This window comes from Lygodium microphyllum, chromosome 6, assembly GCF_053477565.2.
Source record: "Lygodium microphyllum isolate KBCC chromosome 6, Lygodium_microphyllum_v1.1.10, whole genome shotgun sequence".
Lineage (NCBI taxonomy): Eukaryota > Viridiplantae > Streptophyta > Polypodiopsida > Schizaeales > Lygodiaceae > Lygodium > Lygodium microphyllum.
In genome coordinates this window covers 92,733,850-92,750,318 of record NC_141140.1, presented here as the reverse complement: position 1 = coordinate 92,750,318, position 16,469 = coordinate 92,733,850, and the positions used below count along the sequence as shown (strand labels likewise).

Below are 16,469 nucleotides of genomic sequence, written 5' to 3'. Positions count from 1 at the left end.
TGGTCATAAAGAGATCACCACTCTGACCGATCCGAAATAATGGAAGAGCATAGTCTCCCCCTACTTCTCTCCATATTTCCCACATTGTCTTGTACTTCAGGTCCGTGCATGGCCATTCTAGTAGCATCTATACAAATGCCCATTCCTCCTTGTTTTCCCAAAGAAGACCCCCCTTGATGGCTCAAATTACTCCCTTTGTTCTTGCAAAGTGAAGTGCATCCTTGATACTTTGATTTATGTGTCTTTGTTACCACTACTATACCTTGTCCAATAGAGGATCCTTGCATTGGTTCTACGATGGACCAAGCAGTGTCATGAGGACATGTATTTTAAATTTTCAATGCTTAGCTTTGACATTATTAAGTCGTGCACATGTGAGGTGCACATGTGAAGTGCAAAGTTACTTAAGTGACTATGAATACCTTAGTGACCTAAGTGATTAGGTGGTTGACATTGGCAAAATTTGTACAAAGTTATGCTAGACGTGTATTTGTGGGTGCCAAGTGTCAGTTTAGGTCTAGGCCATCAATTGGGCCATTAAATGTTGAGTGGTGGCATTGAGACTGAGCATTAATTATTTAATTAATGCTAGTCATAGGCCACTTAATGTGTGGGACAATTGAATGTCCAATGGTTAGCACAATAAATGTGAATGGGCACTAGCTAGTTCTTGGGTTGGGTCAAATGGATACTTAATTAATTTTCAGAAATTAAGTTCTGAAAAATAATTAATTAAAGATGAAAGTTACTTTGGGAAACTTGCCAAGTGGCAAAATAGGCTGCCACTTGTCAAAACTTCCCGTGCAAATTTGGAGGAGGGTTGTTTGGGGGTTGGTTGAGGGTTATTCGGCATTCAGAGGTTGAGGAAGGAGCCATTAGATGAGCTCTAAGAGAGGCGACAGCTAATCATGCAACACGACAGGACAAGGGCAATAGGTTTCCTTCTTTGATATAGTGACAAGCAATAATGGAAGAGGAGGGCTCACCAATCACACTAGTTGCCCCTCCCCCCGGGGAAAAGTTGTTGGTGCTGTTAGAATTGCCATCAAAGCTACCAATTAAAAGATACTTCTTTCATCCATTTTCTCTCTTGTCTACCAATCAACTATTAATAGTTCTCAACCAATTCCAACTCAGGGTGAAGAGCAATTGTAGAATTTACTGCTGAAACGCTAACTTATAGTAGAAATTAGGGTTTCCACAGCCAGCTTGAGATTCATGCCCAATTCTTGAAGACCCAAACCGTGGAGTAGCAGCTTCAAGATATTTGCAGTTGAACCGAGGGGTACCCCATTTATAGTACATCATCAAAGAATGGTGTGGTGGAGCACACCAAGTGGGCCATGCTTGAGATGGCCCAGTCAATGTTAGCGGAGCATCATCCAACATCGTGGGCTTCCTCATTCCCTTTGGTGTGAGGTAGTCTCTACATTGATTCATATCCACAATAGGCATCTGACATCTACTTTGAAGGATATGACTCCATACCATGCCTTCTTTGGAAAGAAGCCTTTAGTCACCTACTTTCGCATCTTTGTATGTGATGCCTATGTCCATGTGGACAAGAAGAAAAGAGACAAGATTGATGTGAAGTTGAAGAAGTTCATCTTGGTTGGTTACGATACGATCACAAAGATATATTCACACTTATGACCTGATGAAAAGAAAGATAGAGGCAAGTTGGGATGTGATCTTTGATGAGGCTTCCAATCTTTGTGTTGCTCTTCACGATAATCTGGCTGATGGGATCATCTATTGAAGCAAGACTAAATGGTTTCCTCATTTCAGTCATCAAAAGTATTGCCCTGGTGGAACTCCATAACTCTGGACTTGCAAACACACACAAATCTGCTGTGTTTTGGTGTTGGGCTGCCTCGTAGAAGGCTTGAACAAGACAGAAAATCTGTGTTCTTTGCAGCAAGTTTGCTCTCAAAAGCAAGTTGAGTGTGGTTGCTAATCCCTATCTTTTGGTGATGATACCATGTGAGAATGCACAATGGCAAAAGAACATGAACGCGGAGAGAGAAGGAAAGAGAGAAATTGCAATGAAAGAAGAGAATGGAAGTAGAAAATCTGCCCTGAATTTGAATGAAAGATGAATACAAAAGGTGGACTGATCTATTCTTGTGCAAAACTGAAAGTATCAATGAGGGCACCGGATCAGGCCGATGACAAATGAATGGAAGTAGAAAATCTGCCCTGAATTTGAATGAAAGATGAATACAAAAGGTGGACTGATCTATTCTTGTGCAAAACCAAAAGTATCAATGAGGGCACCGGATCAGGCCGATGACAAATGGTAGCACCGAAAGATAGAGGAAAGTCTTGAATGTTCGAGTGCGCTGAATTTGCAAGAAGATAATGACCAGCCAAGTGGAGGAGTAGCTATAAATAGCTAAACACTCAAAAAAACTAGCCAACCTGCATCAGGATATGCAATTAAAGATGGCCAACTTGCATTAAGTAACGCAAGATGTTGGGAATAAAGGGCCACCGTGCCTTTTATATGTGCTTGGTTGTGAACACACCCTTAGCGCTTGTACTTTAGTCCTTTACAATACAAGTCATGCTGCTATGCAATCTAATTGGAAACAATAAAAATAGACGTGTGGAATCTTACTACTATAGGCATTTCAAACTTGGCATATCCACAAATAGCATTCACAAGAATATTCCAATGAGACAAATAGATTGCTAAATATGTAAATATTGTATTTATTGATTCTCATGCCTTACTTGCTAGAGATGAATCATCTTTTTTTGTGGTAACAAGTATTCCTACATATGGCTATAGCAATGCAACAACGTGAATGGGCACGGTCTCATATCTTGCCCATAATTCAAGCCACTGTCACACAGAGATTATCACAGTTTGGGAGTGCCTCTAAGATGCATCATTGCATTTTCCACTCTTGCAATGTACTGAAGAAGACCACCCCATTGAGCATTTTACACAATCATTTCTATCCTTGCTTTGGGCCACATGTGCTTCCATTCAGAGGTGATCACAATTATAAAGAACCTTTGGAGGTGAAGTTCCGTGTTGATACATAAAGCCCAAGTCATCTATTCATGTCTCTATGCGACCATTTTTTGCCTCAATCTTCATCAAGGGAACATTCCTATAACTCTATGGGGAATGTCTGGCCATCTTTTTAGCGAGTAGAAGAAAGCAACTACTATGGCTATGAAGTTGGCCTTTGGAAATAACCTTGCACATGACGCTAACATGTTTGGATGTGGCCACTCCATTGTCACAAAGTTTCTACATAAGTTTGTGACAGCCATAATGCAGCATGATTTTCACGTGATGGAGTGGCCATCCATTGCATGATCTGGCCAAGGTTAAAGAAGACTTCAAATCCTTTTACAACCTTTCTAATTGTTGTGAAGCAATAGATTGCACCATGATTTTGCCATTTGATGAGTTTGGGCATTACTCGAAATACACCATTACCATCGAAGACCTAGTTGATTCAAACATGAAATTCTTAGATGTAGATGTTGGATGGCTTGGTTGTGCAAATGACAAGCGGGTGTTGAAGAACTTAGGCTTCTATGGAGTATATCAGAGCCATCAATACCCTTCTGGGGAACCTTTTGATTACATGAGTCTCATAATTTTTTACTGCGTTGTGGGGGATGGTGGCTTCTTGCTTTGTTCTTGGTTTATGATCCCCTTTCCCCAGGTAAAGTCATTAGATGAGTGCATAGCATGTTACTACTTTTTCCAATTAATGAATCACATCATTATAGAGCAAGCTCTCATATGACATAAGTGTTGGAGCGCGCGGGTAGCGGAAGCGTGAAGATTTGCAGCAGAGGAAGTGAACAGGTGAGTGAGTGAGGTGAGTGAGTGAGAGTAAGAGTGACGAACAGATTTGGGTGTACCCACAATGTGTTGGTACACAAAGAATAAAATGTATTTATACTTAGGGCCCGTAAGGGTGCATTCACATGTACAACATAATACACGTGTAAAAATACACGGAGGTGAATAAAGGACCTTTACATCCCAACAACCTCCCACTTAAAGGTCCGGAGTGAACCTTTAACCAACTCCCACTAGTCGTATGCAATGCTCATGCTGAGCCTTGCCTAGACTTTTAGTGAGAACATCTGCAGGGTTGTCCTGTGTTTTGATCTTGGTCAATGTGATTAGACCATCCTCCAGAATCTGTTTGATAAAGTGATATCGCACATCAATATGCTTTGTGCGTGAATGATACATGGCATTTTTAGCCAGATACACAGCACTCTGGCTATCACATCCCAACACTGGAGTACTCATAGACATGCCGAAATCCTTTGCGAGTCTGCTCAACCATATAGCTTCCTTAGAAGCTTCAGTAGCTGATATGTACTCAGCTTCAGTAGTACTCAGTGCTACGATGTTCTGCAACCTGGAGCACCAAGAGACGGCCCCTCCAGCAACTGTAAAGACATACCCGCTAGTGGACCTGCGAGTGTCTAAGTCACCTGCCATGTCTGCATCACAATAACCCTGCAGAATAAGTGCACCCTGCCCATAGCAACTACACTTTCTTTGTGTACCCTTCAGATATCTAAGAATACACTTGACAGCCTCCCAATGTGGTTTGCCAAGATTTGACATAAACCTGCTGACAACTCCCACTGCATGAGCAATGTCTGGACGAGTAGCCACCATAGCATACATAAGAGAGCCACAAGCTGATGCATAAGGGACTCCCTTCATAGCATTGGCTTCCATGTCATCTTTTGGGCTGTTGGCTTTACTAAGCTTAAGGTATGGAGGTAAGGGTACTCCGAGAGGCTTAGCTTCAGCCATGTTAAATCTGTCCAGTACCTTTTCAATGTACTTTTCTTGAGATAAGAACAACAATTTCTGCGTTCTATCCCTACGAATCCTCATGCCCAATATATGCTCTGCATTCCCCAAATCTTTCATGGAAAAAGCTGATTTCAGCTGATCTTTGAGAGCATCCAAGCTAGTCTTTCTCTTCCCAGCTAGCAACATATCATCCACATACAAAACAAGTATGATAGGGCTGCCATCTGTATCCTTTTTCATATACAAACAATGATCTGCATGGCTGCGTGTAAACCCATGAGAGAGCATAAAAGTGTCAAACTTTTTGTACCACTGCCGTGGTGCTTGTTTCAGCTCATATAAGCTGCGTTTTAGTTTACACACCAACTGCTCTTTTCCAGGAACTACAAAACCCTCGGGCTGTTTCATGTAGATCTCCTCATCAATGTCACCATGCAGAAAAGTTGTTTTCACATCCATTTGGTACAGCTCTAAATCCAATACAGCAGTGAGAGCAAAAAGCACACGTAGTGTGGTCATCTTCACGACAGGTGAGAAGACCTCCTGGAAGTCAATCCCTTCCTTCTGTGCATACGCTTTGGCAACCAATCTTGCCTTGTACTTGGGTTTCCCATCAACTGTCTTTACTTTGTAAACCCATTTGTTTGGAAGAGGCTTTCTTCCTTTGGGCAACGACACAAGATCCGAAGTATCATTAGCATACAGAGATTTAATCTCTTCCTGCATAGCTAGCTCCCACTTATTGCTGAATTTGCATGACTTAGCCTCTTTATATGTCAGAGGCTCACCCTCATCAGTAAGCATCACATAATGCAAAGAGGGGTCATACCTATGTGGCTGCCTTCTTAGGCATGTAGACCTGCGTACCCAATGATCTACATTCTCAGGAATCAGATCTACATCTGGAGGCATGTTATTTTCAGCATTTATTGGCTGCTGTAAGCCATTTTCAGCATGCTGTTCATGCTGTACAGCACCTTCATTTTCATTTCCAGCACCTGCATTTTCATAATCAGCAAGTCTATCTTGCTGTCCATGACCTCCCTGTGCTTCTATTTGCTGTCCATCATCATCTGGCTCAAAGATAACCGGCTGATCATCAGTTTCAGCCTGTGGTACAGCACCATGAGGCTCATCATTTGAAGTAATAGGTGGCTGCAAATTCTGAAATTTGACCTTTTTCATGTCTTCATCAAAGGCTAAAGTACTTTTCAGCAACTTTGCCTCATTAAACACAACATTACGGCTGCGAACAATTTTCTTGGACTGAGGTAGCCACACTCTATAGCCAAATTCACCCTCATCACCATAGCCCATGAAAATGCCTTTGGTGGATTTCGGGTCAAGTTTATTCCTCAGCTCATTTCTAACATGCACAAAAGCATCACAGCCAAATATTCGTAAATGGTCATATGAGGCCGGTTTGCCAGACCAAACCTCCTCAGGAATGCCATTATTTAGGGACCTGTTTGGAGAGCGGTTGCAAATGTGAACCGCGGTTTTAAGTGCCTCTCCCCACTGTAAGCTCCCTCTTGATCCCATGCAAGTCACAAAAGGACTTAAATTCATTAGACGTGAACTCACCCCCATTATCAGTTCTCAAGCATTTCAACTTTCTACTTGTCTGAGTGGTCACGAATGCATGAAAAGTTTTAAAAACAGCAAACACTTCACTTTTCTTTTTCAACAAATAAACCCAAATCTTCCTGGAACAATCATCAATAAAAGAGGCAAAGTATGTAGCACCACCCAACGATTTCAAAGGCATGCTACATACATCAGAATGCACTAAGTCCAAGACATTTAACTTACGGGAGACACCAGAGTAAAATGAATTTTTTATTTGCTTTCCAAACTGACAGTCGTTACAAAAAACAAGTTTAGAGCCTTTTCCATCAACCCTCTTCAAAGAGGTAAGAACATTAAGTCCTTTCTGGCTCATATGGCCTAATCTCTTATGCCATAACTCCAAATGACAGCCAATTTCAGTAACTGCAAGAAACTTGCCATTCAAGGCTTTACAGTGCAGACAATACAAAGTGCCCTTTTTGGTTCCTTTAGCAATCAGCATGGAACCCCTTTTTAATTTCCACAAACCACCACCAAACAGTGTGGTGTAACCATGCAAGTCAAGCTGTCCAACAGATAGTAAACTCTTCTTGATGCCAGGCACATATCTGACATCTTTCAACACAAGTTCTTGCCCATTATCCAAAGACAAGTGTATGGTGCCAATCCCATCAATGCTGCAAGCATGATTATTTCCAAGGTAAACCTTGCCATAACAGCCTGCATCAAAAGTAGCAAAACACTCCAAGCATGGAGTCACATGGAAAGAGGCACCAGAGTCTACAATCCAAGTCTGAGTGACACCATCATCAATTGACAAAAGTGCATCAATCACATCAGCCTTGGTGATCTGCATATCCTGCATGTGACATACAAGGGCATCATAATCCACTGCACATAATACATCAGCCTCTGCATCTGAGAGCTCCTCTATGACAATACTAGAGGCCACATTGGCCTTTTCCTTGCCTTTACCTGCCTCAAATGCATCTGTTTTTTCCTCTTTCTTCTTTTTGTCTCCTGCATTCTTCTTTCTCTCTTGTTCCTTCTTGTAATACCTGCAATTAGGCTTCTTGTGGCCCTTCCGACCACACTGATAGTATGTAACATCACTCTTTTCTTTTCCTTTGCTCTTGCTCCTGCTTCTCTGTCCAGCATTTGCATTTTTCTTTTCAACCCTGCCTCTAACATTATAAGCTGAGTTGCTGCCTTCTCCACTAGACTTACGTCTAATTTCTTCATTCAAAATCGAACCCCTCACACCATCATATGTGAGATTGGGGTTATTGCTGAGAGAAACAACCAAAGTCTCCCAAGAGTCGGGCAATGTCATGATCAAAAAGATCGCCCTCAATTATCATCAAAATCCAAACTTGCATCCTTGAGCTGATTTAAAATGCCAGTAAATGCACTCAAGTGCTCAGCTGCAGGCTTGGACTCATCCAGCCGCATATTCACCAACTTACGCATTAAATGCACCTGATTAACAGGTGTGGTGATCTCATAGGTAGTCTTCAACTTCTCCCATATTGCATGACCAGTGTCTAAACCCTTAATGTCTGTCAAAATGTCATCAGTGACACCCATCTTTATATAAGCCACAGCCCTTTTATTGACTTTGGCCCAATCCGCCTCAGACATTTGTGCGGGTTTATCCATTTGCAAAGCATTCTCACAATCCTTTAGGAACAGTATGCCCTGCATACGATCTTTCCAAAGATCAAAGCCCTGACCATCAAATCGCTTGATTTCCATCAAACTTTTAATGTCAGAACTGGAAGAAGTTGCAGCCATTTTTTCACAAGTACAAGTGTAAAAGCACTGAACTGCAAGAGCACAAGCTAAATCAGCAAATACACTGCTGTTCTTGCATAACCAGCAATAATCCTCTGCTGTTTTGACATAAACCAGCCACTGTACATGCAAATAATGCAGAAATTTATCAAATTCTGCACAAAATTCCAAATTTCCAGGTCCAAATGTGCGCAAATGTCAGCCAAACTGACTCAGCTGAGCAAAATTACATCAATACATGAAGAGCCCCAATTTTCCTTGGTCCAATGCCAAGAAATTTTACTCGGATGAGCAAAATTCCAACAAATTTTGAAAAATCCCCAAATTAATTGAGGTCAAGGCGCACAATGTCTGCAATTTCTGACACAGATGTCACTGTCAAGCATAAACAGCATCAAATCTGGGAAAAGCCCCAAATTTCCAGGTTCAAATTTGCCCAAATTTGAGAACTGTGCTTGCGCGCGCGAACTCCCGTCAGTGGCAAAGGGGTTGCTTGCAGTAAACCTTAGAAAATTTTAAAAATTTCTGGAAGAAAAATGTGTCGAATCTGTAGCCGTTGACCTGCGCTGCCCGTCAGATGCCACGCAGCCTGTCGCTGCAGTTTCGTGACCTGCGTTGACCTGTGCAGCCTGCGCCTGGCTGCTCGTGACCTGTTCATGACCTGCGTTGACCTGTGCAGCCTGCGCCTGGCTGCTCGTGACCTGTTCGACTGCCTGCCTGGTCAAAAATTGACTTGTCGCCTGTCTATCAGGCTGTCGCTTGCACAAAACGTGACCTGCAACACTGTCGCCTGACTGTCCAGCCCATACACGTGCCTGGAAACAGTGACGACCTGACCTGTATGAGTGACGACTTACTGATTTCTCGCGAGCGAAGAGCTGGTGATGTCTCACGCGGACTTCGAGAAGCGCGAGCACCTTAATCTCAGCTCTGATACCAATTGTTGGAGCGCGTGGGTAGCGGAAGCGTGAAGATTTGCAGCAGAGGAAGTGAACAGGTGAGTGAGTGAGGTGAGTGAGTGAGAGTAAGAGTGACGAACAGATTTGGGTGTACCCACAATGTGTTGGTACACAGAATAAAATGTATTTATACTTAGGGCCCGTAAGGGTGCATTCACATGTACAACATAATACACGTTTAAAAATACACGGAGGTGAATAAAGGACCTTTACATCCCAACAATAAGTGTATTTGGAAAATCTTGGATGATAAATTCATGCCATTAAATGTTTTCGGATTAGGAGTATTGGCTGCTGCAGCAAAGAATGATTCATTTCTTGTAGAAAAAAGCAATCTCTTTGTCTCAATGGAACAATTACATGCTTATAAATGTGATTCATGGATATGCTAGTTTGAAATCCTAATTAGGAGTTTCCATTCAATGACGATGGGAACCTAATTAGTGAGGATGAGCTCGAGAGTATCTTATCATTTGCCTTCGACGAGTAATCTTTAGACTCTCTTGATGAATACTCTGATGCGGATGGCATTGATGATGATGATGATGTTAATCTCATTAGTGAGGATGAGCCCAAGAGTCTCTCACCATCCATCTTTGAGGAGCCCTCTTCAAAATCTCTTACTATGCAGATGACATTGATGATGTTGATGATAGTGATACATAGTTGCATTTGTACTACGTACGGATTGGTTCGTTCCATACAGTTCATACCATACCGTACAGTACATATCCGCACCAATTCGTACCAAAAAATAGACTACTTTTGCTAATGAAGAACGGACCATACAATATCTTCCATTTTCCAAGCCTTATGTTTATTATCATAATTTCAAGCCTCTCTCCCCTAAGCTACCTCCTTCGTTAAAAAAAGTGACAAACAAGTCAAAGCTCCTAAATTCCTCATTTGACTCAGACTGAGACTCACAAGTAGGAGATGACAAGGCATGACAAACATGACTACTAATACCCCCTCTCAGATCCTGGATGTGGTAGAAGGCCAAGGAAGAAACGGATCCTGGGATGGTAAGAGGAAGGCCAATGTCAAAGAAGTCTGTCGATGTAGTCTGCTAATAAAGAAGCTCCTCATGATCTTGGAAAACCCTCTCTGAAGCACTAGGGGCTAGAAAATCCACAGTCGCATCACCGAGATCGTCCCCCTTTAACAGGGATGGGGATATGAGGGAAGCACTGGATGAGAGGGTGGGGAATGGAAAGGAACCTGTGGAAAAGATGGAACTTGTGGGGAATGGGAAGAACTTGTGGAAAAGTGGGAACGAGTGTAGCAATAGACAACTGTCTCAGAGGACTCTACATAAGAGAAGGGGATTGGAGCTTGTAAAGTCTGCTCTCTTGTCAGCCTATTGTGATAACAGCTCCTGTAGAAGAATCCCCAATAAAAACAGCCTCCTTGGTGAAGTATTAAGCTTATTAAGGCCATAAATTGAGAGGGATGGAAAGCCCAAGTCTGGAACATAAAGAACCTATGAAAGGGAGCTCAAAGCGCAATTGGGAAACAAAGGCAAAGTGCCAACACCACTAATAGGCACTGAAACAATGTCACCAACAATGTGACAGAACCCTTAAAAGGGCATAAATTTGAGAATAAATCACCTCATGGAGTTATATGACTAGAAGTTCCACTATCAACCAGCCAAGGCCTCTTAGAAGACGAGGCAACCACTAAAGAAGGCTCCTCCAACTGAACAATATGAAGGAACACTGACTCATGGGTGACCACTAGGAGGCTTGGATGGTTTAGCACCATTCTTTGCTCTTGGACAAAGGTGAGGGTACTTCTTCCAACATTTCTTCTCTAGATGTGTCCCCTTCCCACAGTATGGGCATTTAGGCCTCCCATAGTTAGAGCATGAAGAACTCTCTTGTCTCTTAGCCTTTGACTTCCCTTTCTTTTTCTTCCCCCCTCCCAAACCTACAACAAAAGCTTTGGTGGAGGTGGCCACATCCACTAGCTACCTCTTTAGTGCGCTCATAGTCCAAAACAAGTAGGGCAAGCTCCTCCCATAGAAGCTTCTCACAGGTCCTTGATGTAAAAAGGTCGGTGTAGAAGATATCAAACTGGGAGATGACAACTGAGTCAAAAGAATCATGGCCATATCATGTGAAGAGATCATCCTGCCAAGGGGTGCAAGCTCATCCCTCATATCCTCCAATTTGTTGATATGATCATTCATGAAAGGAGAATCGTCAACAATGAGCATCTGTAATTCCTTCTCGAGAGTAATCTGGTGGGCAAATGTCTTCTGGTGATGCAAAGAAGCAAGCTTTGTCCACACTTCCATTGATTTCCACAACCTACGCACATGCACTAGGACAAAATCATGTAAGCTCATAAAGAAGAAAGATCGGGCTCTAGAGTTGAGCTGATCCCATAAGGTTGCACAATCCATTAATGATCCAACAGTGGGATCCTCCACTGGACAGGGAAGAGGATGGGTAACAAACTCCCAAAGATCGAAGGTATCAAGGATATACTCCATCTTACACGACCAAAGCGAGTAGTTTGAACCATCAAGCTGGTCTTCTTGGGCAAAGAAGGGAGTAGGGGCACTTGTATTGAGGGTCATGGATGGCATTTTGAGGCCAACAGAACAGACCTTCTAAGAAATTTGGAGAGAATAGGGAGAGGGTTCTCGAACAAAATGGGCAAGGTGACCTCCATTCTTCACGATCCACATGATAGTCGTCGCAATAATCTCATTGCCGTTTGGAGGAGTGTTGAGAAGGCTCCTCATCTATATCATCAAAGCCACGAAACTGGTTGTAAGACATCTTCAAAATCCTACAAGACACCCATAGGATATCTACATTTTCGTTGTAGATAGCCCTGAAACAGATGGAAATGGCTACAAGATCACAAGGAAGTCGATGTAGAGGGTCCGCTTGGGAGAGAGGCTGTTGCCTGCACAAGAATTATTTGCATTTGTTGAGGGGAGCAGTCGCCTGACAAAGGAACATTCCATTTGCAGTGGAAGACTATTGACTAACTGAGGAAGCCTCTCACCTCTAGCAGTAGTGGGAGTGGGCAGCAAAACAGGTACGTACACAGAAAAGTTGATGCCTCCAAGCAGAAAGCTGTGTTTTCAGCAAAATAGCTGATGTGGCAAGGCTGCCTAGCAATTTGGGGTGGTCTCCTCCACAAGAAATCAGCTCTCTGTCTCTCTTAGGCAATGATACCATGTGTGTGTGCAATGGAAGAAGAAACACGAACACAGAGACAAAGTAACAAAGAGAGACTACAAGAAAAGGAGGAACAAATTTGCACTGAACAGGGAAAGAATGCTGAATATAGAAGGATAACTGATTAGTCCTTGTACATAGCCCACAGCATCAGTGAGGGCACTAGATTAGGCTGATGATGATGGCAGCACCAGAGATAAGAGGAAGATGATGGGAGTGTGCACCTGCCAAGGAAAGAGGAAGATGATTTGCCAACTGAGTGGGGGTGGCTATAAATAGCCAAATAACTCCAAAACTGGCCGACCTGAAATTTGGGGCCAAAATATGGCTGACTAGCATTTAATGTTGGAAAAAATGCTAGATGAGCTCAGAAAAATCCCGGAAAGGGTGGACAATGTCCAGCAGGTGAGGCAAACTATTGTATCAGAAACTGTTTGGGAAATGGACACAAATCCCGACTGGGGGAGAAAATGCACTGAAAGGCAATAAAGTGAGTGCTCTAGAATGAGCTACCTCCTTTGTCAAAATAAGTGACAGACAAGTTAGAGCTCCTAAAGTCCTTGTTTGACTCAGACTGAGGCTCACAAGCAGGAAATGACAAGGCATGACAAACATGACTGGTAGCACCCATTCGAATGTCCAAAGGATGTGACAAGATGTGCATAGCAAGATGAGTTGTCTGTTTAATAGACTTTGTTGTTCCCAAAATAAGGCGATGGACATCCAAAATGGGTGAAAATGGGGTGGATGAGCTTCCAAAAACTGATTAGGCCCTGCTTAATCTAGGGGCCAGAATGCTGGGTCCTCTAAATTGGTGACTGGCAATATCCCCATGTGACTGGATATCTATGCTCTTCTCTTACCCCTTTAAATGGACAGAAAGGCCTTTGTCAAGATTTCACAGTAGTAATGTATTGTTGATGGATGATGTGCAAGCACAGTAATAATATATTGTTGATGGATGATGTGAAAGAACATGATGCTTAACATGAATGCCTATCATGCCCAAACAAGTCCAGAAACAACACTCAATGCAATTTCATCAAGTGATTTAAATGCATATGCTTGAGTTGAAAATCCATCTGGTTGATCTGCATGCAACACTCTCTTATCATGATGTCCCACATGGGTCCAATCATGCTTTCCCTCTTAGGAATAAAAACATGGCTTTTGCATCAAGAAAAAATGAAAAATCACAGACTTCCCCACAAGGAAGAACAAGTCCACATAAGGTGCCCTCACATATCATGTAATCTAAATTAATGAGAATTTCCAGTCCATACATGTCAACACTTCTCATGAGAAACTGAAACTGAAATAGGATTTTGGAATTCTGATTAGTTCCTAAAGGATGATGTATTTCAGGATCCATGCCAGTAACTGTGTTATCATTTCTGTTAAACCAAGCCCAGTGCTGAAAACTGTTGTTTCCTATTTTTGCAATTTGCTACATCGAGTTCCATGGCTTGCTGATTTCTTAAATGCCTTTCTGTTAATAGCAGAATACTCTGAATGGAAACAGTTAGAAGGCAAGTGCACCCAGTTTGGTTTGTACACATATTGCTGTTTGCTCGAGGTCTTTGCTTTATTTTTAGTAAAAAGATTCATTCTTAAACACTCTTCTTATTACCTGTCTATTTTGGTGTGATAAAAGGATTAATGTATATTGCTAGGGAATGTTGTTTCAGATATGATGTGGACATGACATGCCACAGTTGTGTTCTAGACTTCTGTAACAATAAAGAGTGGTTGTGCTAAGAATCATAATCGAGTACAAGTAAAAGATGTCAATACCTCTGTGTTCTTGTCAAACCAAGGGTATGATTGTCAACTGGAATTACACAGCTCCATGTGCAGGGAACATCAATGGCATTCTTCTTTCTACAGTTGACTAAAGGGTTATAAGAAAATCTACTTGCTCTGCAGGTACCAGCTTTTATGGCTAGGGAACACGAGTTCCGGTTTTTAGCGGTAGGCAAGATTCACCTTTACATATCTATAGCATTTCTGTTTCATGTACTGATCCACTGATCTAACAGTTAATTGTAACTTGCACAAAATGATCTGTAAAAGAGTGTCAGTAATTATCAGACACTACATCAAACACAAGTCTCATCTTTTGAAAATGAATAATTATCCACTTGTGCCAATGCTAGAGAATTTAACTTTTATATGCTCTTGTTTTAAATGAGCCTCGCACTGCTACCATATGAAGAATTAGGATGGAAGCATATTTTTGAGATGTCTGACTTGTCAATCAGCTTTTCATTGATTGTGGTTACCCAGGAAGTTAGGACACAAGTTTGTGAGTGCAATTTTGCATTGCTCTTTGTGTGCTGCTTAAATGATTGACATGCCTATGGCAGGTACTCAGGACAAAAGCTCTAAACAGCATGTAATGTCTATAATCATTGAGTCTTGTCTGAATTTGGAACAGGTCTTTCCAGAGTCTCTTGATGGAACTCCTTTCTGTAGGCCAGTGGTAAGCAGGATGATAATTCTTCAACGGGCTTGTCATATGACACAATCTTTTGGGAGCGCTTGTCATAAGATGTTCATCTACTGATATAACTTTTGAGAGTGCTTCAGGTAGTTTGCTCCCGCTACAGTGATGAAGAGTATCTCAAATACCGCTGCAAAGGTGATCATGTTTTCAACTTCATTGATAAGACCTATAGCTTCTGCATGCACCATGTACACTAGTGTGTAATTGATTAAGCATCTGCCTGTGGTCCAGGGAGCAGTGAAGAATTCTACAGGCATTATGGTCGGCATGGAATTGACAGAATCTGGCGGGATGACATCCTCCCATGTCGTGTCTATCTTCGGCACTGGTGAGCAAGGGTATTTAGGCTTTGATAAGTTTGTAAAATCCTATCCCCACAATAAGGGAATTTCATGTTTGTGAACCTACATGAATGTGAACAGCAAAATCTAGCATTATATTATGAGTAGTGACTTGCATGGGAGTATGTGCCTCAATAGCAACAAGACATCAATCACATATTCTGACCACCACCATAGATGTCTTAGTTTGCTTACCATAAATACAATGCACAAGCAGAAACTACTGAAAAATTGAAGCTGCACTTACTGACATGTAATGTGAGTCTCCTTAAATTGCAGCGTTTTGGCAGCGAAAAACCTTGGCAGTTACAGCCACAACAACTTTCTTGATCATACTTACTTGGGAGACAGAAAGACTACTATAAGGCAGCATCTGGCTTGCTACCCAGAAATTATGGAAGAAGAACCGCCAGCCCTTCTGAAGGAGCGCTATGGAGGATGAACATTAAAAATTGGAATGTGCCACTGGTCGATTTAAAATATTCAATTACGTAATTTATAATTCTTGACCAGCAATGGGAAGCTGAACATTCCATACATGAATTACTGTAGCAATGATCTCAACTCTCAGGTTGCATCAGAAGGAACTACAACACCTGTGTGTGTGTTGGGGGTGTGGGGGTTTGGGTTTGGTTACATCTTTATAGACTCGAACCATTGAAGCTCCAAGAGGTATATACTATATCAAAAGTAGAATTTTAGTATAGTATCTCTGCATTTACTTCATTACAGTCCATATTGTCTTCAACGTTTTTAGTCCCAAAAAACAGGGAAAACAAACTAATACAAGTAGTCATATAATGAAGATATAATAGACTAGTCTACATTTACTCATGGATGAAGAGTCTGAATCTTCCAGAGTTCACATAATAGATGGTGGGTTTGATAATGAGGAATAAGTATGTGAGTACTCAATATTGAGGTATAAAGGTGGAGTCTTAATGGGTTATCTTCAAAGGGTCACATAATTATAGATGTCTGTAGTACATATAGACCTTGTTGTAGAAAAATGCCCATATTGCCCCATTGACTAAACTGAATGGAGTGTGTTACATCTTGAAATAAAGCTCTTTTTGAATACCATCAACCATATAAGTATCATCTTTCTAAAATAAATTCATAATTCATAATGAGTCAAATTAAGAGGGGTTTATGAGTAGACAACATCACCTTTAAGCTAAAGTCAGTTCAACTTTTGGATGTTATATTGAAAGTCTATCATGAGGATTTCTGCTCAGTAAAAAGGTTTGGAAAGTCTTCTATGAGGATATTCTCTCTAATAAGCTT

General features: G+C 41.7%; 1 protein-coding gene across 2 annotated transcripts in view; it reads left to right on the top strand.

Annotated features, from left to right (window-relative positions):
* LOC148034810 (uncharacterized) overlaps positions 1-15,969 on the top strand; it is a 73,279-nt gene extending 57,310 nt beyond the window's left edge. The window contains exons 4-8 of one of the 2 annotated variants that reach the window (XM_087679786.1): positions 14,262-14,306; positions 14,773-14,817; positions 14,925-14,976; positions 15,080-15,169; positions 15,462-15,969. In XM_087679786.1, coding sequence (XP_087535912.1) covers positions 14,262-14,306; positions 14,773-14,817; positions 14,925-14,976; positions 15,080-15,169; positions 15,462-15,547 — 318 coding nt within the window. In that variant the 3' untranslated portion in view covers positions 15,548-15,969. Of the gene's footprint in view, positions 1-14,261; positions 14,307-14,772; positions 14,818-14,924; positions 14,977-15,072; positions 15,170-15,461 lie in introns of both variants that reach the window. The other variant, XM_087679785.1, reaches the window with a different exon arrangement.
* The last annotated feature ends 500 nt before the right edge of the window (positions 15,970-16,469 follow it).